Here is a 23,383-nt window from a genome sequence, read left to right on the forward strand (position 1 = left end):
GGGAACAGAATGCTGAGACTGTGTCCAGCTCAAGAAAAGTTCCTTTACTGTTTTTTCATTTCAGATCATGGCTAAGGGAGGCATCGTCAGATCTGGAACCCACACTCTGCCTGTGGAGTCAGGAGACAGTGAGTATCCTCAGATTCATCTCTCCTTGCTCCGCTAACACATCCTTACCCTTCCCTCAGTGACAGTTCACAAATGGGAAATCACTTCCATCACCCCTTCCCAGTAAGGAGGACATGCAGGAACATACTCGTCTTATGACTCTCTGGCATTTTAAAATTCAACAGTCAACAGATAAATTTGATTGTCTACTCTGTATCAGTCACTCTGCTAAGGCACGCTAGTTTTTCACTTTCGTTTGTTTCTTCTAACAGTAAAATTAAAAAGCTTCCTTCTATTAGTCTCCACCCCCAATAAAGTGTACATTGGTTAAGTTAATATTGCAGAGAAGAAAAGAGTAATTATCATGGGAAATGGGAAGGAAGAAAGGTGATAGATTTTTTTTTTTTCTTGTACCAGGCCATGAGTACTTTATATGTGAAGTTGGATTCACTTCAAGAATAAATTGAGGCCTAGGGAACCAAGATTGTTTACTATTCTAAGTCAAATAATGTAGAGGTTAAACCACTGAAAAGAGAACTTGTGAACATTTTTGTAATTAACCTAAACTAAGGCAAATATTTTACCAGTTTCCACCACATCCGTGAGCTAAACTTAATAACCATTAGGATTTGCTCCATGCCTAATGTTTTCTGTTTTTGTGGTTTCTCTTCCTGCTAAGCTGGAAACATAAAATATCAATTTTTAATATTTATTTTTCAGTTTTGAAAATTGAAACAATTTTGAGAAAGTTAAAATTTACAAATTATTAGTCAGTACTCTAATAATTAATAATTATTTTAATTAAACATTAAAAACTGCTGCCAGTTTTGAATATCAGTTTTTTCCCAATACTAGTGTAGAGATAGATATACAGAGTGGACATTGTATACATTGTTCCTCTTCAATTTTTGTTGAATAATTTTCTTCTAATACTGGTCTATGTATCACATTCGCAGAAATAATTGAAGGTTTTAAAACATTTATTTGATTTTTTCTTTTATAATATTTCAATTTGAATTTTATTCATAACAGGAAGAGTCTATAAAAATCTCTATGTAGTAAAATGAGGAATAGTTATTTAATCATTCACTTTGTGAAGATGCCACAAAATTTTATTGAAAGTAGTTGAGTCAACAATTGGAAACAATTTCTCTATGTAGCTAATTAAATCACAATTGTTTCATCATAAAATGATTTTAACCACATATTTTAATAGTTATTAATTACCGATTTACTCCTCACCAAAGAATTATTGAAAGCCCTTACACCTCTGTGATAGAAGAACAAATTTTATTCACAATTTGTCTAAATTCAACTTTTTAAAACTTTTCAAGTTGTCCAAGTTGAGCTTCCTCATATTGTTCTCTTTTCACACTATTCTTCATACTGTCCAAATTATTATTTCCTAAACTATTTGCCTATTTAATTTTCAGAATTCAGATTTTAAATAATGAAGCCTTCTCAAATTTTATTATTTATTATTTTTATTTTTTAACTTTTATTTTAGGTTTGAAGGGTTCATGTGCAGGTTTGTAATATAGGTAAACTCCTGTCACAGGAGTTTGTTGTACAGATTATTTCATTACCCAGGTTCTAAGCCTACTACCCAATAGTCATTTTTTCTGATCCTCTTTCTCCACCCACCCTCCACCCTCCAATAGACCTCAATGTCTTCTGCTCTCCCTCCTCCTACCCTCCATCCTCAGATAGGCCCCACTGTGTGTTGTCCTCCTCTTTGTATCCATTATGTTCTCATCATTTAGCTCCCACTTATAACCGAGAACATGCAATATTTGGTTTTCTGTTCCTGCATTATTTTGCTAAGAATAATACCCTCTAGCTCCATCTATGCTCCTGCAAAGGACGTGATAGCATTCCTTTTTAGGGCTGCATAGTTCCATGGTGTATATGTACCACATTTTCTTTATCCAGTCTTCCACTGATGGGCATTTAGGTTGATTCCATGTCTTCACTATTGTGAATAGGGTTGCAATGAACATACGTGTGCAAGTGTCTTTATGACAGAACGATTTATATTCCTTTGGATATATACCCAGTACTGGGATTCTTGGGTCAAATGATAGTTCTGTTTTCAGCTCTTTGAGGAATCACCACACTGCTTTCCACAATGGCTGAACTAATTTACATTCCCACCAACAGTGTATAAGCGTTCTGTTTTCTCCACAACCTTGCCAACATCTGTTATTTTTTGACTTTTAATAATAGCCATTCTGACTGATGTGAGATAATAATCTCATTGTGGTTTTGATTTGCATTTCTCTGATATTCAGTGGTATTGAGCTTTTTTTCATTTGTTTGTTGGCCACATGTGTATCTTCTTTTGAAAAGTGTTTATTCGTGTCCTTTGCTCACTTTTTAATGTGGTGGTTTGTTTTCTCCTTGTAAATTTGTTTAAATTCTATATAGATGCTGGATATTAGACCTTTATCGGATGCATAGTTTGCAAAAGTTTTGTCTCATTCTCTAAGCTGTCTGTTTACTCTATTGGTAGTTTCTTTTGCTGTGCAGAAGCTCTTTAGGTTAATTAGATCCCATTTGTCAATGTTTGCATTTGTTGAGATTGTTTTTAGTGTCTTCTTCATGAAACCATTGCAATTCCTGTGTCCAGAATGGTATTGCCTAGGTTGTCTTCCAGAGTTTGTATACTTTTTGGTTTTACATTTAAGTCTTTAACCCATCTTAAGTTGATTTTTGTATATTGTGTAAGGAGGAGATCCAGTTTCAATCTTCTGCCTATGGCTAGCCAGTTATCTCAGCACCATTTATTGAATAGGGAGTTCTCTCCTTGTGTTTGTCAGCTTTGTTGAAGATCAGATGGTTGTGGGTGTGCAGGATTATTTCTGGTCTCTGTATTCTGCCCCATTGATTTGTGTGTGAGTTTTTGTACCAGTACTGTGCTGTTCTGGTAACTGTAGCACTGTAGTATAGTTTCAAGTTGGGTAGTGTGATGCCTCCTCCTTTGTTCTTTTTGCTTAGGATTGCCTTGGCTATTTGGGGCTCTTTTTTTAGTTCCACATAAATTTTAAAATAGTTTTATCTAGGTCTGTGAAGGATGTCATTGGTAATTTTATAGGAAAAGCATTAAATCTATAAATTGCTTTGGGCAATATGACCATTTTCAAGATATTGATTCTTCCTGTCTATGAGCATGGAATATTTTTCCATTTGTTTGTGTCATCTCTGATTTCTTTCAGCAGTGTTTTATAATTCTCATTGCAGAGATCTTTCACCTCCCTGGTTAGCTGTATTTCTCGATATTTTATTCTTTTTGTGACAATTGTGAATGGGATTGCATTCCTGATTTGCCTTTTGGCTTGGCTGTTGTTGGTGTATAGGAATTTTTGTACATTGGTGTAGTTGGTGCTAGTCATTTTTGTACATTGATTTTGTATCCTGAAATTTTGCTAACATCATTTTTCAGCTTAAGGAGCTTTTGGGCCAAGACTATGGGGTTTTCTAGATATTGAATCATGTCGTCTGCAAACAGGAATAGTTTGACTTCCTCTCTTCCTATTTGGATGCCCTTTATTTCTTTGCCTTGCCCAGCTGTTCTGGCTAGGACTTCCAATACTGTGTTGAATAGGAGTGGTGAGAGAGGGCATCCTTGTCTTGTGCCAGTTTTTAAGGAGAATGCTTCCAGCTTTTTCCCAGTCAGTATGATGTTGGCTGTGGGTTTGTCATAGATGGTTCTTATTATTTTGAGGTGTGTTCTTTCAATATCTAGTTTATTGGGAGTTTTTAACACAAAGAGGTGTTGAATTCTACTAAAATCATTTTCCACATCTGATGAGATAATCTTATTTTTGTCATTAGTTCTGCTTATACGATGAATCACATTTATTGATATGTACATGTTGAACCAACCTTGCATCCCAGGGATGAAGTCTACTTGATCACAGTGGCTAAGCTTTTTGATGTGCTGCTGGATTCAGTTTGCCAGTATTTTATTGAGGATTTTCACATCAATGTTCATCAAGAATATTGGTTTGCAAATATTTTATTGAGGATTTTTGCATCAATGTTCACCAAGGACGTTTGATCAGACTATTTTTTATGTGAGTCCCACTTCTCCTCATTGGGGGCAACGCCACAACCTGGGACTGCAGCCACTACCACCTCACCCCGATCAGGGTTTTCAGGCTGGTAGCAACTCTACATTTCCCTGGGACAGAGCTCACAGAGGGAGAGGCTGGCTGCCATTTTTTCTGTCTTGAAGCTTCCATTGCTGTAACTTTCAGGTTCTGAAGGGCGAGTAGTGATTAGGATGTAGCATAGATCCCCTGCACAGCACAGCTGACCCACTAGTTCTTTTAGTTGTGATGTGAGGTTGTCGAGATCTTTCTAACTTTTTGATATGGATGTTTAGTGCTATAAGTTTCCGTCTTAACACTGCCATAGCTCTGTCCCAGAAATTCTGGTATGTTTTATCTTTGTTCTCATTAGCTTCAAAGAACTTCCTGATTTCTGCCTAAATTTCATTATTTGCCCAAAAGTCATGCAGGAGCAGGTTGTTTAATTTCTATGTAATTGTATGGTTTTGAGTGATTTTCTTCTTATCGAACTCTATTTTAATCACATGGTAGTCCGAGAGTGTGGAGTGTAAGATTTTGTTTTTTTAATTTGCTGAGAATTGTTTTATGTCTGAATGTGTGATCGATTTTAGAGTAGTGCCATGTGCGGTTGAGAAGAATGTATGTGTTTTTGTTTTGAGATGGATAGTTTTGTAGATGTCTATCAGATCTATTTTGGTCCAGTGCTGAGTTCAGATCCTAAATGTCTTTGTTAATTTTCTGCCTTGATGATCTGTCTAATACTGTCAGTGGAGTGTTGACTTTTCTCAATATTGCTGTGTGGGAGTCTAAGTCTCTTTGAAGGTCTCTAGGAACTTGTTTTACGAATCTGGGTGCTCCTGTGTTGGGTACATATAGGTTTTGTTTAGTTAGGTCTTCTTGTTGAATTAAACCCTTCACCATTATGTAATTCCCTTCTTTGTCTTTTTTTTTTTTTTTTAACCTTTCTTGGTTTAAAGTCTGTTTTGTCTGAAATTAGTATTGCAACCTCTGCTTTTTTCTTTTTATTATACTTTAAGTTCTGCGGTACATGTGCAGAATGTTCAGGTTTGTTACATAGGTATATGTGCCATGGTGGTTTGCTGCACCCATCAGCCCATCATCTACATTAGGTATTTCTCCTAATGCTATCCCTCCCCTAGTCCCCCACCCTCCAACAGGCCCCAGTGTGTGACGTTCCCCTCCTGTGTCTATGTGTTCTCATTGTTCAGCTCCCACTTGTGAGTGAGATGTGGTGTTTGGTTTTCTGTTCTTGTGTTACTTTGCTGAGAATGATCGTTTCCAGCTTCATCCATGTCCCTGCAAAGGACATGAACTCTTCTTTTTTTATGGCTGTGTAGTATTCCATGGTGTATATGTGCCACATTTTCTTTATACAGTCTATCATTGATGGGCATTTGGCAACCCCTGCTTTTTTGTATTTTCCATTTGCTTGGCAGTTTTTTCTCCTTCCCTTTGTCTTGAGCCTATGGGTGTCATTGCATGTGAGATGGGTCTCTTAAAGACAGCATACCACTAGGTCTTGCTTCTTCATCCAGCTTGCCACTCTGTGCCTCTTAATTGGGGCATTAAGTCTGTTTACATTTGAGGTTAATATTGAGATGTGTGAATTTGAATCTGTCATCATGTTGTTAGCTGTTTGTCAACTTGTTTGTGTAATTGCTTTATAGTGTCACTGGTCTGTGTACTTCAATGTGTTTTTGTACTGGTTGGTAATAGTCTTTCCTTTTTATATTTAGTGCTTTTTTTCTGGAGCTCTTGTAAGATGGGTCTGGTGGTAACAAACTCCCTCAGCATTTCCTTGTCTGAGAAGGATCTTATTTCTCCTTCATTTATGAAGTTTAGTTTGGCCCAACATGAAATTCTTGGTTGGAATTTCTTTTCTTTAAAAATGTTGGCTGGACACGGTAGTTCATGCCTGTAATCCCAGCACTTTGGGAGGCCGAGGCAGGTGGATCATGAGGTCAGGAGATCAAGACCATCCTGGCCAACATGGTGAAATTCCATCTCTACTAAAAATACAAAAATTAGCTGGGTGTGGTGGTGTATGTCTGTAGTCCCAGCTACTTAGGAGGTTGAGGCAGCAGAACTGCTTGAACCTGGGAGGTGGATGTTGCAGTGAGCTGAGATTGCACCACTGCACTCCAGTCTGGTGACAGAGTGAGACTCCATCTAAAAATAAATAAGTAAATAAATAAAAAATATTAATGTTGAATATAGGCCCCCAGTCTCTTATGGCTTGTAGGGTGTCTGCTAAGAGACCCACTGTTAGTCTGATGGGCTTCCCTTTGCAGGTAACTTGTCCTTTCTCTCTAGTTGCCTTAATATTTTTTTCTTTCATTTCAACCTTGGTGAATCTGATGATTATGTGTCTTGGGGACGACCTTCTTGTGAAGTATATTTTGGGGTTCTCTACATTTCCTGAATTTGAATTTGGCCTCTCTAGCTAGGAGGGGAAGTTCACGTGGATGATATCCTAAAATATGTTTTCCAAGTTGCTTTCATTATGCTCATCTCTTTCAGAGACACCAACGAATTGTAGATTCAGTCTTTTTACATACATAATCCCATATTTCTAGGAGGTTTTGTTCATTCTTTTTCATTCTTTTTTCTTTATTCTTATCTGACTATTGTATTTCAGAAAGTTAATCTTGTCGCTCTGAGATTCTTTCCTCAGCTTGGTCTGTTGTGCTGTTAATACTTGTGATTGCATTATGAAATTCTTGTAGACTGTTGTTCAGCTCTATCAGGTTGGTTATGTTCTTTTCTTTACCGGCTATTTTGTTTGTCAGCTCCTGCATCATTTTATTGTGATTCTTAGCTTTCTTAGATTGGATTTCAACATTCTCCTGAATCTCAATGATCTTCATTCCTATCTATATTCTGAATTCTATTTCTGTCATTTCAGCCATTTCAGCCCAGTTAACAACCCTTGCTGGAGAACTGGTGTGATCATTTGGAGGAAAGAAGATGCTCTGGCTTTTCGAGTTATCAGAGTCCTTGTACTGGTTCTTTCTCATCTTTGTGGGCTGATGTTCCTTCAGTCTTAGAAATTGCTGTTGTTTCGATTTTTTTCCTTTTATCCTATTCGATGACCTTGGGAGTTTGATTGTGGTATAAAGTGGGTTCAGTCAACTGACTTTGTTACCAGAAGATTCGGGGGCAGTGGAGGCAGGAAAGGGCAAGGCTTAGCTCAGGACTCCTGGATTGCATGCTGTAACTCTGGGGGACTGGTATCTGACTCCAACTTTGTTCTCTGGCTCCTCGAGGTTGGGAACATGCTGCACTGAAGGGACCAAAGTGCTCCCAAACCATTGGTCACAACACTCCCATGGGTGATGTCAGCCAAAGCACTTTGCAGGATGGTAGCAGTGGGATCCCTCCTCATTCACATGTACCAGCAGCACAGCAGTGGCAGGGTGGTGGGGTACACGCTCATCAGCTATGGCAAGGTGCTAGCAGGTGCCAGGGTCCTGGACTTTGTGCAGGCATTCATAGCAGTGGTCACAGCAGTATGACTCAGGGGATTGGGGGATCCCCACCAGCAACTGTGCATGCATTTGCAGTGACGGTGGTGTTAGCATGGGGGTGGGGCACTAGTGGGTGCAGGACTATATGAACCTTTTGTGTACATTCATGCTGGTGGCAGTGTCTGCACATGGCTAGGGGTGGGTTTGTGTGTTTTGTGCCTAGTTTTGCACTGGCAGCTCCAGTGCGCAGGCAGGGTGCTGGCAGGGCTGAGATTGGTGAGCTTAGTGCCTGCCAATGCTCTGATGTCAGTGGTGGTGTGGTAGGGGTAGGGGGCATGGAGTACACTCACGCTGCCAGCAGTGGCAAGGCAGGGTGCGTGCACACACAGGTGCTGGCAAATTTTATTATTAAAAGCTTTAATTTCCTGCCACTATTCTTTGCCATAAAGTCACTATAATTTTTTTTTCTGTTTTTATGGCATTTCGATCTACCCCACCTTCCTTGTTGAACTCAAGACACAGTGATAGAAGGGCTTCCTTCCTTTTAGAAGGGGAACTTATTTCCTTTCTGAGGTCTGAGCTAAAACTTGATCTGTCCAACTGAAGAGAAATATGAATGGCATGGCACTGCCTTAAGTATATTTTAAACTTCCTTTCTCCCCAAACTTAAGAGCTTTGCAGTATAACACATAGTGATATAAAATAATAAGTACTGTTAAGCTAAAGTAAAATTTGCATAAAGTTGGAAAATTTCCATGTTCTACATAGAGTTAAAACCGTTTTTAATTGAGCACCACCTATCTCAGGGCTTTAATACAATCATTTTTAAAAAGTAAATTTTGGCCAGGCACAGTGGCTGCTGCCTGTAATTGCAGCATTTTGGGAGGATTGCTTGAACCCAGGAGTTTGGGACCAGTCTGGGCTACAGAGCAAGACCCTATCTCTACAAAAATATATAAAAAATTAGCCAAACATGGTGTTGTGCACCTATAGTCCCAGTTACTGGGGAGGCTGAGGCAGTACAATCACTTGAGCCTGGAAATTTGAGGCTGCAGTGAGCTATGATTGCACCACTGCATTCCAGCCTGGGCAACAGAGCAAGATTCTGTCTCAAAAAAAAATTACATTTATTTAAGGTGTACAGCATAATGTTATGGGACACATATAGACAATAAAATGACTACTATAGAGATACAAAGTAACATGGCCATCATCTCACCTACTTACTCATTTGTGTGTGTGTGTGTGTGTGTGTGTGTGTGTGTGTGTGGCAAGAACAGCTAAAATGTACTCATTTGGCAAAAATCTAAAATATAGTGCCATTTTATTAACTATAGTCTTCATGTTGTGTATTAGATAGCTAGCCTTGTTCATCCTGATATTATACTTCATAAAACATTCCTAAGGATATTAGACTTAATTTTTAACACATATGGTTAAGAAAAAAATAAAATCAATTATAGTTCTTCTGCAATTATAATTGTCCTTGTCCTATATTATTTGGAGTTTCAACAATGTCTAGAGACTCTGTTATCCTATGTATTGTCTAATTGCACCAAGAATATGTTACTGGAAAAGAACTTGGAAGCACCGGAATTTAAAGCCATATAGCTGGGAATCTGGAACAGGAGGGATGCAGAGAAAAGGAAGATGTGGAAACAATGCCAGATGGTATCTGTCCTTTCTTTATGTACTGAGGTCTCAGAAACTTTGCTGTCATTAAGTCTCTCATGGTTTTATAATTACTGTTATTCAACTAAATGTGGGCCATCTACTCAAGTCACCAGTGGACCATTCAGAAAATGGAACCTTTGTTGTTGCCCTTTTGTAACTACCTGGTGGCCCTTTACCCTGCTTTAAAATGTAATATATTTTCTGAAGTGTTATCTGGCACCATTTAATACTTCCAGTAGAAATATGCTAATGTACTTATGAGAGTTTAACACTACAATGAAAACTCCAAGCATGAAATACTCTTTTAGGAAATTCAATTAGTAGGAACTTTTTTTTACATACAGAGCTTTTTAAAAGTCATATGTTACAAAATAAAGTCATTATATCTTAAAAATTACAGCTCTATATTTAAATTGAGAATCACCTGTAGTCTGAAATGTAAACAAAATAGTTGTCACATATATATGCAGAAAATCTGGAGCTATTGATATTTAATTGATTTAGGCAACAGTTAAGTGGCATATCAAATAGAAAAGATGTGAGTGAATGGAACTTTGTTACCTTATGCTATAATTAAAGTTCTGAAAGGAGACATTGGCCTACTAATTTCACCAAATAACTAATGGCACGTAGAGAGACTAAGCCATTGAATGAATGGACACAGTTCTAAACTGAATAAGACCAAGCAACAGTGTCCTGACTTAGGACCATTTTGTCTCACTCTCTCCATGTTCCAGTGAAAGGCAGTTTTGCCTTATCCTTCCCTGTGGAATCAGACATTGCCCCCATTGCACGAATGTTCATCTTCACCATTTTACCAGATGGAGAAGTTATTGGAGACTCTGAAAATTTTGAGATTGAAAACTGTCTAGCCAACAAGGTGAGTGATTTAACATAAAATTAAAAGAACACAAATAAATGATACTGTAGGAGCCATCCATTTTACCCCAGAGAAAGCTGAGTCCAGAAAAGTAAAATGAGTTGCCCAACAATTCCCAACAAGTTTATGGCAGACCTGAATTTCTAGGCATCTAGTGCAGCACTTTTTCAATTACACAAAGCTGCTACCAAATAAAATACGATCAGTTTTGTGTTCATGATGCTGTTCTCTGCTGATTCAATTGTGTGAGTATGTAAAATGCTAAGACTCAAAAGTTCCCAAAGCCTGAAGAATAAGTGCAAGCACCTAGGATTACCTTATCATGTGTCAGAGATAAAGATGGCCATCTAAAAATCAAACAAGATATCTATCCTTATTCTGCCTCAGTTGTCTCCTTAGGACAAGACTAAGTTACTGAGAAGCTATATTTTGTTAAGAGTCCCCACCTATGTGCTAGTCATGTTTAAAAGAGTGAATAAATTAATGTGTTGCCAAAGTATTAGATAATTTGGATCCTGTCTAAATAGCATCACTTTTGGTCACTGGAGTAGGTAAGCTTGTTATAAAATTAATACTTACAAACATAAGGGAAGTCATGTACCTTTTAACAGATCTAACTATTTATGTCTCTAGAGTTGTTGGGATCTGTGAATGGGGTAATAAGTGATTTACAAATTATTTTCTATTTTTAAAGTGAAGGGAACATGTAAAAATAGGTTTCTGACTGACATTACCAACATAGTCATATGAATTGTATATAAGGGTGACTTAGGAGATGCAGGTGACTGCAAGATCACAGAAGTAGGGAAAATGCTAGTTGACGTTCCCTTCATTTCCCACAGGTGGATTTGAGCTTCAGCCCAGCACAAAGTCTCCCAGCCTCACATGCCCACCTGCGAGTAGGAGCTGCTCCGCAGTCCCTCTGCGCCCTTCGTGCTGTGGACCAAAGCATGCTGCTCATGAAGCCTGAGGCTGAGCTCTCCGCGTCCTCAGTGAGTTTCCAGCAACCTTGGGGACCAGGAAGGGCCGTTCCAGAGGCTCAGAGCAGGAAGCCTCTGTTGAGAGTAAAATGTAACACTAAAAATACTTCCCACTTGCTAAGTACTTGATAGTTTCTCAAGCCGTCTCATATAGGTTTTCTCACTTAATCTGCCCAACATTCTGGAGAGAAGTAGTCCCTTTTTAAGATGAGAAAACTGGATTCAGAATAGTTGAGAGATTTGTTCAAGATAAGTGGCATAAGCTGAGATGTGATTCTGAAATTCTGAATCTGCCTGCAAGTATAATTCCTTCTACGACACAGCTTCTACTTCTGTGAAGAATCAAGTCTTAACCTCAGTTATTAATGTCTTACAGTGATCTTCATGAAAGCCATATTTTAAGATTCCCCACTTATGTGATAGTCATGTTTAAAAGAGTGTTGCCCAAGTAATAGATAATCTGGATCCTGTCTAAATAGAATCACTTTTGGTCACTGGAGTAGGTAAACTGTTATAAAATTAATACCTGGCCGGGCGCGGTGGCTCAAGCCTGTAATCCCAGCACTTTGGGAGGCCGAGACGGGCGGATCACGAGGTCAGGAGATCGAGACCATCCTGGCTAACATGGTGAAACCCCGTCTCTACTAAAAATACAAAAAAATTGGCCGGGAGAGGTGGCGGCGCCTGTAGTCCCAGCTACTCGGGAGGCTGAGGCAGGAGAATGGCGTAAACCCGGGAGGCGGAGCTTGCAGTGAGCTGAGATCCGGCCACTGCACTCCAGCCTGGGCGGCAGAGTGAGACTCCGTCTCAAAATAAAATAAAATAAAATAAAATTAATACCTGCAAACATAAGGGAAGTCATGTACCTTTTGACAGATCTAACTATTTATGTCTGTAGAGTTGTTGGGATCTGTGAAAGTGGTAATCAGTGATTTACAAATTATTTTCTACTTTTAGAAAATGACCTACTACACCTTTGTTAGCAATGTTGATTCACAGACTAAAATTTTAATTCTCTGCTCTTTACTATAGTTATATTAATTCATGGGGGTAACATTTGGCATGTTGTGATGATTTATTTATTATTATTATTATTATTATTATTATTATTTCAAGCTTACTACATGCTGGATCTGTTGTAGAAGCTGGGAAAACAGAAGGAAACGTATCACAGTCCTTGTCCTTAGAGAGAGGCAATAAAAAAAGGCTATAGGTGGCTCAGCAAAATAAAAGGTGAACATTTGTTAATTATTGCCATTTGGAGAAAATATTGTCTAATATGGGGTTTTTGAAGAACAATTATCAGAAGGAAGGGAAAAGTCCAGAAACTACTTGTCTAACCTATTTAAAACTAGATTACTCATATTTGGAATTTTTAACATAATGCAAGAAAAAATAATATTATGATTTGATCATTGATAAAAAGTTATGAGAAATTTGATAGCTTTAACTGCCTCATGAATCACCATTTAAAAGGGTCAATCAACTTATGTATTTGGGAGGTATTATTACCTTTCAATGTTGCTTGGTAAATTAGTAATATGAAAGTTTCTTTTGTTTGTTCTAGTTTCTACTTCATGTCTATTAAAATGCTAAACTGTGAGATAACTATATCCGAGACCTCTGTCCTACTTTTAGTTATCAAAATTAACATTCTTCAGGTTGGAGCATATCCACTAGTGCCCCCTGATCTGCAGGGGTGTGTCTCAAGACCTCCAGTGGACGTCTGAAACTGTGGGTAGCACTGAACCCAATGGCCATCAGCCGGAACACGTTTCTGTTCCTGTCTTCCACCCACAAATTTAATGCCTTTTCCATCTTAAGGAAGCACCACATACTGTAGCCATAATTTTTGTAGTTTGAGATGTCACAGCAAAACTTCTTCAAGTTTCATGGATAGAAGATTCATTCTTACCGTAGATCTTAGCAACCTCAGCATACATCATTTTTTCTTTCCTTATCAAGTGGAGAACTTTCACCTTTTCACCTAAAGGAAGCACCTTATGGCTTCTCTTTCACCTCCGAATTGCCAGCATCAGTACTCCGGTGCATTGGGGCCATGATAAAGTAAAATAAGGGTGACTTGAACGCAAGCACTGTGATACTGTGACAACCTTGTAACAGGATTCTAGGTGACTAAGGGGCAGGGAGTGGCTACAGTGTGGATCCACTGGAAAAACGGAGGATTCATGTCCCGAGCAGGATGAAGCAGGAAAGTGTGAGATTTCATCATGTTGCTCAGAATGGCAGCAATTTAAAACTTATGAATCGTTTATTTCTGAATTTTCCATTTAATATTTTTGGATCACAGTTGACCACAGATAATGGAAATCTTGGAAACCAAAACCGCAGATCGAGGAGATTGCTGTAATCGAAATTTTTCTTGATCTTGATTTGCATTTGATATATATTTGATATATCTCCTCATAGCATAATAATTATTATACAAGACACAATGACTATATTTCTGTATTTTAGTTAGAGGAAACAGCATCAAGAAGTTAACCTGAAATAAGAAAACTGTCTCTCTGAGTTCTTTCTTTGGAAATATGCCTGTTATTTTTACAGTCTGCATTTATGGCAGTCTATTCTAAGCTATGAATTTCAGCAGGTAGTACAGGAATTTAGTCTACCTCTCAAAAGTTTATGTCTGTCTTATTCTGTTTAGTCATATACATTTAACAGTCACTTCAGTAAGGTTTGGTAAACTCGGAGTGTTGTGGAAGTGAGAAGGAATTATGAACGTAACTGAAGATTTCAGATGATAAATTATAGAAACCTTTAAGCTCAGTTGCTTTGAATAATAATAGAAATCATTAGTTCACCCAATATAAATAATACATGTTCATTTATGTACCTACTTAATTCTACTCAAAAACAAAGGTAAATAGATAAAGAAGTAGAAAGGGTGTTTATGTTAGCTACCTACTGCTGCATAACAATTTTCTTCAAAACCTAGTGGCTTAAAACAATAAACATTTATTATCACATGCGGTTTCTGTGAGTCAGGAATTCAGAGCAGCTTAGCTAGGTGGGTCTAGCTTGTGACCTGTCGTGATTGTGATTAACATGGTGGCCAAAGCTGTAGTCACCTGACAGCTTGACAGAGGTTGGAAGATCTGCTTCCAAGACAGGTTTCTCGAACGCTATCGGCAGGAGGCCTAGGTTCCTCACCACACAGAGGTCCTAGGGCTGCTGGTGTCCCCATAATGTGGCAACAGTTCTCCAGAGCATGTGATCCAAGAGAGCTAATATGTTCCAAAGAGTACTAAAGTCGCAATATCTTTTATGACCTAGGCCTGAAAGTCATGTCCCCTCATTTCCACAATATCCCATTGGCTATAGAGGTCAACCCTATTCATTGTGGGACGAACAATGTTAGGGCATGAATACCAGGAGGCAGAGACTGTTGTGGGCAATTTTGGAAGCTGTCTCCACAGCCTGACCTCTGATCCCCAGAAATACATGAGCTTTCACATGTAAAATATACTCGATCCTCTCTCTGAGGTCCCTAAAATTCTCATCGTAAAATAGGAACAGCTCAAAGGCTAAATATCATTTAAATCAGGTCCAAGTACAGATAATGCCTCTCAGGTATGATTCCTCAGGTACAATACCGCTAGATACAAAGACATTGAACTAAAGCGTACTCAAGTTATTTGGCCCCACACACTCAACATACAATGGTGGAACTGGCATAGAATAATCACTATTGACACTCCTGTTCAAAAAGGGGGAAACGAGGCACTCAGGGGTTACTGGTCCATAATTACTCGAGATTAAGCCAGGCAAATGGAAGTTCTCTGATTAAGACTCAATCTTACATCAGTCCAGGGATAAATATTCAGGCCTCTGGCCCTGCCCTGTGGGTTCTTGATTCTGTTGAGTCATCCATTTTCCATAAAAAGTACCCTGCATAGACATTGGTCTATCCAATATAATGATACAAGTTCATTCATGTGCCTATGTGGTTCTTTTATTTTTATTTTGAACATGGACTGTGTTTTATTTCTTTCTTTCTTCAACTTTTATTTTAACTTCAGAGGTACAAGTGCAGGATGTGAAGGGTGTTTACATAGGTAAACATGTGCCATGGTGATTTGCTGCACAGATCAACCCATCACCTAGATATTAAGCCCAGCATCTATTAGCTATTCTTCTTGATGCTCTCCCTCCCCACACCCTACCCTCTAATAGGTCCCAGTGAGTGTTGTTCTCCCCCATGTGTTCTCATCATTCAGCTCCCACTGATAAGTGAGAACATGTAGTGTTTAGTTTTCTGTTCCTGTGTTAGCTTGCTGAGGATAATGGCTTTCAGGTCTATCCATGTCCCTGCAAAGGACATGAACTCATCCTTTTCATGGCTGCATAGTATTCCATTGTGTATATGTACCACATTTTCTTTGTCCAGTCTATCATGGATGGGCATTTAGATTGCTTCCATGTCTTTGCTATTGTGAATAATGCTGCAGTGAACATATGCATGCGTATGTATCTTTATAACAGAATGATTTATATTCCTTTGGGTATACACCCAGTAATGGGATTGCTGAGTCAAATGGTATTTTTGCCTCTGGGTCTTTGAGGAATCACCACACTTTCTTCCACAATGGTTGAACTAATTTACACTCCCACCAACAGTAAAAAAGCATTCCTTTTTCTCTGCAACCTCACCAGCATCTGTTGTTTTTGACTTGTTAATAGCAGCCATTCTGACTGGTGTGAGATGGTATCTCATTGTGGTTTTGATTTGCATTTCTCTAATGATTAGAGGTGTTGAGCTTTTTTTCATATGTTTGTCGGCTGCATGTATGTTTTCTTTTGAGAATTGTCTGTTCATGTCCTTTGCCCACTTTTTAATGGGTTTTTATTTCCTGTAAGTTTGTTTAAGTTACTTGTAGACTCTGGATATTAGGCCTTTCTCAGGTGGGTAGATTGGGAACATTTTCTCCCATTCTTTAAGTTGTGTGTTCACTCTAATGATAGTTCCTTTTGCTGTGCAGAAGCTCTTTAATTTAATTATATCCCATTTGTCAGTTTTTGCTTTTGTTGCAGTTGCTTTTGGCATTTTCATCGTGAAATCTTTGTCTGTACCTATCTCCTGAATGGTATTGCCTAGATTTTCTTCAAGGGTCTTTATAGTTTTGGGTTTCACATTTAAGTATTTAATTCATCTAGAGTTAATTTTTGTATACAGTGTAAGGAAGGGGTCCAGTTTCCATTTTCTGCATATAACTAACCAGCATTCCCAGCACCATTTATTAAATAGGGAGGACTTTCCCCATTGCTTGTTTTTGTCAAGTTTGTCAAAAATCAGTTGGTTGTAGGTTTGCGGTTTTATTTCGGAGTTCTCTATTCTGTGCCATTGGTCTATGTGTTTGTTCTTATACCATGCTGTTTTGGTTACTGTTTTCTTGTAGTAAAGTTTGAAGTCAGGTAACGTGATGCCTCCAGTTTTGCTCTTCTTGCTTAGAATTGTCTTGGCAATTCAGGCTCTTTTTTGCTTCCATATGAATTTTAAAATAGATTTTTCTAATTCTGTGAAAAATGTCAATGGTAGTTTAATGGGAATAACATTGAATCTATAAGATACTTTGGGCAGTATGGCCATTGTCATTACATTGATTCTTCCTATGCATGAGGATGGAATGTTTCTCCATTTGTTTGTGTCCTCTCTGATATCCCTGAGCAGTGGTTTGTAGTTCTTGAAGAGGTCCTTCACTTCCCTTGTTAACTATATTCCTAGGTATTTTATTCTTTCTGTAGCAATTATGAATGGGAGTTCATTCATGATTTGGATCTCTGCTTGCCTGTTGTTGGTGTATAGAAATGCTTGTGATTTTTGCACATTGATTTTGTATCTTGAGACTTTGCTGAAGTTGCTTATTAGCTTAAGAATCTTTTGGGCTGAGATAATGGGGTTTTCTAGATATAAAATCTTGTCATCTGCAAATAAAGATAACTTGACTTTCTCTCTTCCTATTCAAATACACTTCATTTATTTATCTTGCCTGATTGCCCTGGCCAGAAATTCCAACATTATGTTGAATGGGAGTGGTGAAAAAGGGCATCCCTGTCTTGTGCCAGTTTTCAAGGGGAATGCTCCCAGTTTTTGCCCATTCAGTATGATATTGGGTGTGTGTTTGTCATATATGTCTCTTATGAGGTATGTTCCTTCAATACCTAGTTTATTGAGAGTTTTTAACATAAAGCGATGTTGAATTTTATCAAAGGTTTTTTCTGCATCTATTGAGATAATCATGTGGTTTTTGTCTTCAGTTCTGTTTATGTAATGAATCTCATTTATTGATTTGTGTATGTTGAGCCAAGCTTGCATTCCCTGGGATGAAGCCTACTTGGTTGTGGTGGATAAGCTTTTTGATGTGCTGCTAGATTTGGTTTGCAAGTATTTTGTTGAGGATTTTTGCATCGATGTTCATCAGAGATATTGGCCTGAAGGTTTCTTTTTTTGTTGTAACTCTGCCAGGTTTTGGTATCAAGATGATGGTGGCCTCAAACAATGAGTTAGGGAGGAGTCCTTCGTTTTCAATTTTTGGAATAGTTTTAGTAGAAATGGTACCAGCTCTTCTTTGTACCTGTGGTAGAATTCAGCTGTGAATCCATCTGGTCCTGGGCTTTTTTTGGTTATTAGATTATTTATTACTGCCTCAATTTCAGAACTCGTTATTGGTCTATTCAAATATTTAATTTCTTCCTGGTTCAGTCTTCGGAGTGTGTATGTGTCCAGTAATTTATCCATTTCTTCTAGATTTTCTAGCTTATGTACACAGAGGTGTTTATAGTATTTGCTACTGGTTGTTTGCATTTCTGTGAGGTCAGCGGTGATATCCCCTTGTCATTTCTGATTGTGCCTACTTGATTCTTCTCTTTTTGTCTTCTCTTAGTCTAGTTAGCAGTCTATCTATTTTATTAACTTTTTTTCAAAAAAGCAGCTCCTGGATTCATTGATTTTTTAAGAGGGTTTTTCATGTCTCTCTCTCCTTCAGCTCAGCTCTGATCTTTGCTATTTCTTGTCTTCTGCTAGCTTTGGGGTTTGTATGCTCTTGGTTCTACAGTCCTTTCAGTTGAGATGTTAGGTTGTTGATTCGAGATCTTTCCAGCTTTTGGATGCAGGCATTTAGTGCTGTAAATTTCCCACTTAACACTGTTTTAGCTGCATCCCAGAGATTGCAGTACATTGTCTCTTTGTACTTTGTATTTGTTTCAAATAACTTCTTGATTTCTGCCTTAATTTCATTGTTTACCCAAGAGTCATTCAGGAGCAGTTTATTCAATTTCCATGTAGTTGTGTGGTTTTGAATGAATTTCTCAATCTTGAGTTCTAATTTGATTGCACTGTTGTCTGAAAGACTGTTACGATTTCAGTTCTTGTGCATTTGCTGAGGAGTGTTTTACTTCCAATTGTGTGATCAATTTTAGAGTAAATGCCATGTGGCAATGAGAAGAATGTATATGCTGTTGAACTTTGGTGGAGAGTTCTGTAGATCTCTATCAGGTCCACTTGATCCAGAGCTGAGTTCGGGTCCTAAATATCTTTGTTAATTTTCTGTCTTAATCATCCATCTAATATTGTCAGTGGTGTGTTAAAGTCTCTCGCTATTATTGTGTGGGAGTCTAAGTCTCTTTGTAGGTGTATAAGAACTTTATGAATCTGGGTGCTTCTGTGTTGGGTGCATATATATTTAGGATAGTTAGCTCTTCTTGTTGAATTGAACCCTTTACCATTATATAATACCCTTCTTTGTTTGTTTGTTTGATCTTTGTTGGTTTAAAGTCTGTTTTGTCAGAAACTAGGATTGCTTTTTTCTGTTTTCCATTTGCTTGGTAAATTTTCCTACATCCCTTTATTTTGAGCTTGTGTCTCTCCTTGTATGTGAGATGAGTCTCTTGAAGACAGCATACTGATGATGGGTCTTGGCTCTTTATTCAGCTTGCCATTCTGTGTCTTTTAACTGGGGCATTAGTCCATTTACATTTGAGGTTAGTATTTTTATGTGTGAATTAGATCCTGTCATCATGATGCTTTTTTCCAGACTTGTTTATGTGGTTGCTTCAGTGTTGTGGCCTGTGTACTTCACTGTGTTTTTGTAGTGGCTGGTAATGGTCTTTCTTTTCCAAATGTAGTGCTTTCTTCAGGAGCTCTTGCAAGGCAGGCATTGTGGTGATAAATTTCCTAACCATTCACTTGTTTGAAAAGAATCTTATTTCTCCTTTGCTTATGAAGCTTAGTTTGGCCAGGTATAAAATTCTGGGTTGGAAATTATTTTCTTTTAGAACGTTGAATACTGGCCCCCAATTTCTTCTGGCTTGCATGGTTTTGGCGGAGAGGTCCACTGTTAGTATGATACGTTTCTTTTTGTAGGTGACCTGGTCTTTCTCTCTAGCTGCCCTTAACATGTTTTCTTTCATTTTGACGTTGGAGAATCCGATGATTTTGTCTTTGGGTTGATCTTCTTGTGGAGTATCTTACTGGCCTTCTCTGCGTTTCCTGAATTTGAATGTTGGCCTGTCTTGCTAGGTTGGGGAAATTCTCCTGGATAATATCCTGAAGTATGTTTTCCGACTTGGTTCCATTCTCCCTGTCTCTTTCAAGGATCCCAATTAGTCATAGGTTTGGTCTTTTTACATAATCCCATATTTCTCAGAGGTTTTGTTCACTCCTTTTCACTCTTTCTTCTCTATTCTAGTCTGCCTGTCTTATTTCAGATAGATCATCTTCAGGCTCTGAGATTCTTTCCTCCTCTTGGTCTGTCCTGCTATTGATACTTGCAGTTGCATTGTGAAGTTCTTGTTATATGGTTTTCAGTTCCATCAGTTGGTTATGTTCCTCTCTAAACTAGCTACTCTGGCTACCAGCTCCTGTATTGTTTTATCATGATTCTTAGCTTCTTTTCACTGGGTTACAGCTCAGCAAGTTTATTATTGTCCATTTTCTGAAGCCTACTTCTGTCAATTCAACTATCTTAGCCTCAACCCAGTTCTGTGCCCTTGCTGGTGAGGTGTCACAGTCATTTGGAACAGAAGAGGCACTCTGGCATTTTGAGTTTTCATTGTTTTTGAATTAATCCTTTCTCATCTTTATGAGCTTATCTACCTTTAATCCTTGAGGTTGCTGCCCTTTGAATTACATTTTTGTTGGGTCTTTATGTTGATGCTGTTGTTTTCTGCTTGTTTTTCTTTTAACAGTCAAGCCACTCTATCATGGGGCTGCTGAGGTTTGCTGGGGGTCCACTCCAGACCCCAGTCGCTTTGGTTTCTCCTATACCTGGAGGTATCACCAGTGAAGGCCACAAAAGAGCAGAGATGGCAGCCTGTGCCTTCCTCTAGAAGCTCCATCCTGGGGGGGTACTAACCTGTTGCCAGGTACTAACATGCAACTGTTGGAGGTGGCTGGAGACCCTTATTGGGAGGTCTCGCCCAGTCAGGAGGAATGGGATCAGGGACCTGCTCAAAGAAGCAGACTGGCTGCTTTTTGGTAGAGCAGGTGTGCTGCATTGGGTATTCTCCAAAGCCAGCAGGTTGAAGTGGCAGAGTCAACCAAACCGCAGAGATGGCAGACACCCCTGGCCCCCAGGAGCTCGGTCCCCGGGAGAGATCAAAGCTCTGTCTTTAGAACCCTGCCTGGAGTACCTGAAGCCCCCACAGAAAGGTCCCACTCGGTGAGGAGGAATGGATCAGGGTTCCACTTAAAGAAGCAGTCTGATCACAATCTGGCAAGGTAGCTGTGCTGCATCGTGGGGGACCCTTCCTCATCCAGACCATCTGTATTCCCCAAGCCTGCAGGCTGGAGTGGCTGAGTCCTCAGAACCACAGAGATGGCAGCCACCTCTCCCCCCAGGAACTCAGGTCCATCTCAGGTGGACTCCAACCCACTGCCGTTGGCTGGCTGGGATTCCAAGACAGTGAGTCTTAACCTGTGAGGTACTGTGGAAGTGGGGTCCACAGGACGATGCTCTTTGGCTCTCTGAATTCAGCCCCCTTCCTAGGGATATGTACAAACAGATTTCCTGCCTTTCCAGGGATCCCAGGGTTGGAGTACTTAAAATTCCTGGGTCTCTGTGTGCCTGAGTGGCTGCTCTGCCACGACTCCACATAGCTTTGTGTATCAGACCCAAGGCCCTGATGGCATGGGTTCACTAGGGTATCTCCTGATCCACGGGTTGCAAAGATCCATGGGAGAAGTGTGATTTCCCAGGCGAGGATGCACAATCACTCCTTCCGTTGCCCTCCCCCACTTTCACCCCTGCTGCTTTTCATTGTTCTCTGTGGCTCAAGTTGCTTGCCTAGTCAGTCTCGATGTGAGAACCTGGATATTTCAGTTGAAGGTGCTGAATTTAATATCCCTTTTTCATTCCACTCCGTAAGTGCTGCAGACCGCAGCTGCTTCTAATTGGCCATCTATACGATTTTCTATCTGAGAATAAGCCTGAGTAGACGTAAATGTTTAACAGGTGGCAAAAATAATTTGCAGCTAAATTCCTCCAGGGCATTAAGTATTAATTAAACACAGATGCAAGTTAAGTCTTCTTCCTATAGTCTATTTTTACCTCTAGACTCTACAATGAAGTTTTAATTAATCCTTCATAACTTAAGGTTTTATTAATCTTTGGAAGCATTTTCCCAAGTACGTTTTATTTCTTTATAACAAAACAACACTGTTAAATATAAGGAAAATCTTCAACTTATCTCTAAGGTACCAACTACCTGAACGTACTCAAGAAAAGATTGATGATAATTATTTTATTTCTCTCAGTTCATTCTATTTCAGAAGAAAAGTAAGTAACAGTTCTGCCTTTGATCTCCCCAATGCTACAGGTATATAATCTGCTAACTGTGAAGGATCTCACCAATTTTCCTGACAATGTGGACCAGCAGGAGGAAGAACAAGGACACTGTCCCCATCCTTTCTTCATTCGTAATGGAGCCTTCTATGTTCCCTTATCAAGTAATGATGAAGCAGATACTTATAGCTTCCTCAAGGTAAAATTCTCACTACTTATTAACATGCTGGCTTGTGATTTTTTGAATGTTAATAAAACTCTGTATCTATTCATAATCTTAGTGATTATGTAGACTTGCCTCTCCATTTTTCAGCAGAGAGCAATGAAGCCAATAAAAAGGTTGAAGTCTCTGTCAGGATAACATAGAAGTTCAGTTTGTGAGTCAAGACTAGATCTAACCTCTGCCTATTCATCCAGATACTTTTTAGTTATATTTAGGGTTTTCTTGCAAACTAAAAAATAATAAATAAAGAATAAAACCTTAATAACCCATAAGTTTTGTAATTTAACTACTCTATATTTACTGTCAAGTGTTTTGCCATAGAATTAATATAAGGTTACTGGAATTACGTAGTGCAGTCTCTAAGGATAGTATGTTTTATATATTCTAATCAAGCTTACAAGTTGATTGAATTATTATTTTTTTCCAGGGGATGGGATTGAAGGTGTTCACTAACTCGAAAATCCGAAAACCAAAGTCGTGTTCAGTCATCCCCCCCATGTCTGCAGGAGTAATAGGTCAAGGATACTATAGAGGTAAAATTTGCTTTTAATTTTATTTCATGTCCAACAATATTACTATGCCAAAAATGCTAAAATGAAATAATGTAGCCCTATTTCCATTTTATACACACAAGGAAACCAAGATTCAAATTAATTGTTTCTTGCTGAGGTGACTTAGCTGGTGATAGCCAGAACTGATCAAGGATTATTTTTTAGATACATCAGATACTTCAGGGCACAAAATCAGATAAAATACAAGATTCTGATGTACCATAAGAGAGGGAAAATGCTGACAATGGAAGGAGAGAATAATTCTGATTATGGAAACAGGAAAGACATTAATAGGGATGCTGTATTTTGAAAAACATAAAGAAGGACAAAGGGCTTCCCTGGTGACAAGAAACAATGTGAACATCACCGAAATATCTCCTAATCCATGGCCAAACCCACTACTCAAATACAGCAGCCTTTTTCAAGACCCTTCAACTTATTAAACATCTGTCTCGTCACCAGATCTACTTACACTTGAACACTATCCAGCCATTTCTCATCCCTCTCTCATGAATCCAACTCCCCTTTTCTCCAAAATATTCCTGACGTTCATCTGCTAACAAATATTTATATGCTCGGATTGGAAATTAGAAGTCCTATATGT

At 38.7% G+C, this 23,383-nt stretch overlaps 1 protein-coding gene across 2 annotated transcripts in view; it reads left to right on the top strand.

Annotated features, from left to right (window-relative positions):
- The window catches only part of PZP (PZP alpha-2-macroglobulin like), a 60,438-nt gene that overhangs the window by 16,890 nt on the left and 20,165 nt on the right, over window positions 1–23,383 (top strand). For both annotated transcript variants that reach the window (XM_010376700.1, XM_010376701.2), the window contains exons 13-17: window positions 65–128; window positions 10,081–10,223; window positions 11,066–11,215; window positions 22,040–22,204; window positions 22,656–22,761. In XM_010376700.1, coding sequence (XP_010375002.1) covers window positions 65–128; window positions 10,081–10,223; window positions 11,066–11,215; window positions 22,040–22,204; window positions 22,656–22,761 — 628 coding nt within the window. The remainder of the gene's footprint in view (window positions 1–64; window positions 129–10,080; window positions 10,224–11,065; window positions 11,216–22,039; window positions 22,205–22,655; window positions 22,762–23,383) is intronic.

This window comes from Rhinopithecus roxellana, chromosome 10 (genome assembly GCF_007565055.1).
Source record: "Rhinopithecus roxellana isolate Shanxi Qingling chromosome 10, ASM756505v1, whole genome shotgun sequence".
Classification (NCBI taxonomy): domain Eukaryota; kingdom Metazoa; phylum Chordata; class Mammalia; order Primates; family Cercopithecidae; genus Rhinopithecus; species Rhinopithecus roxellana.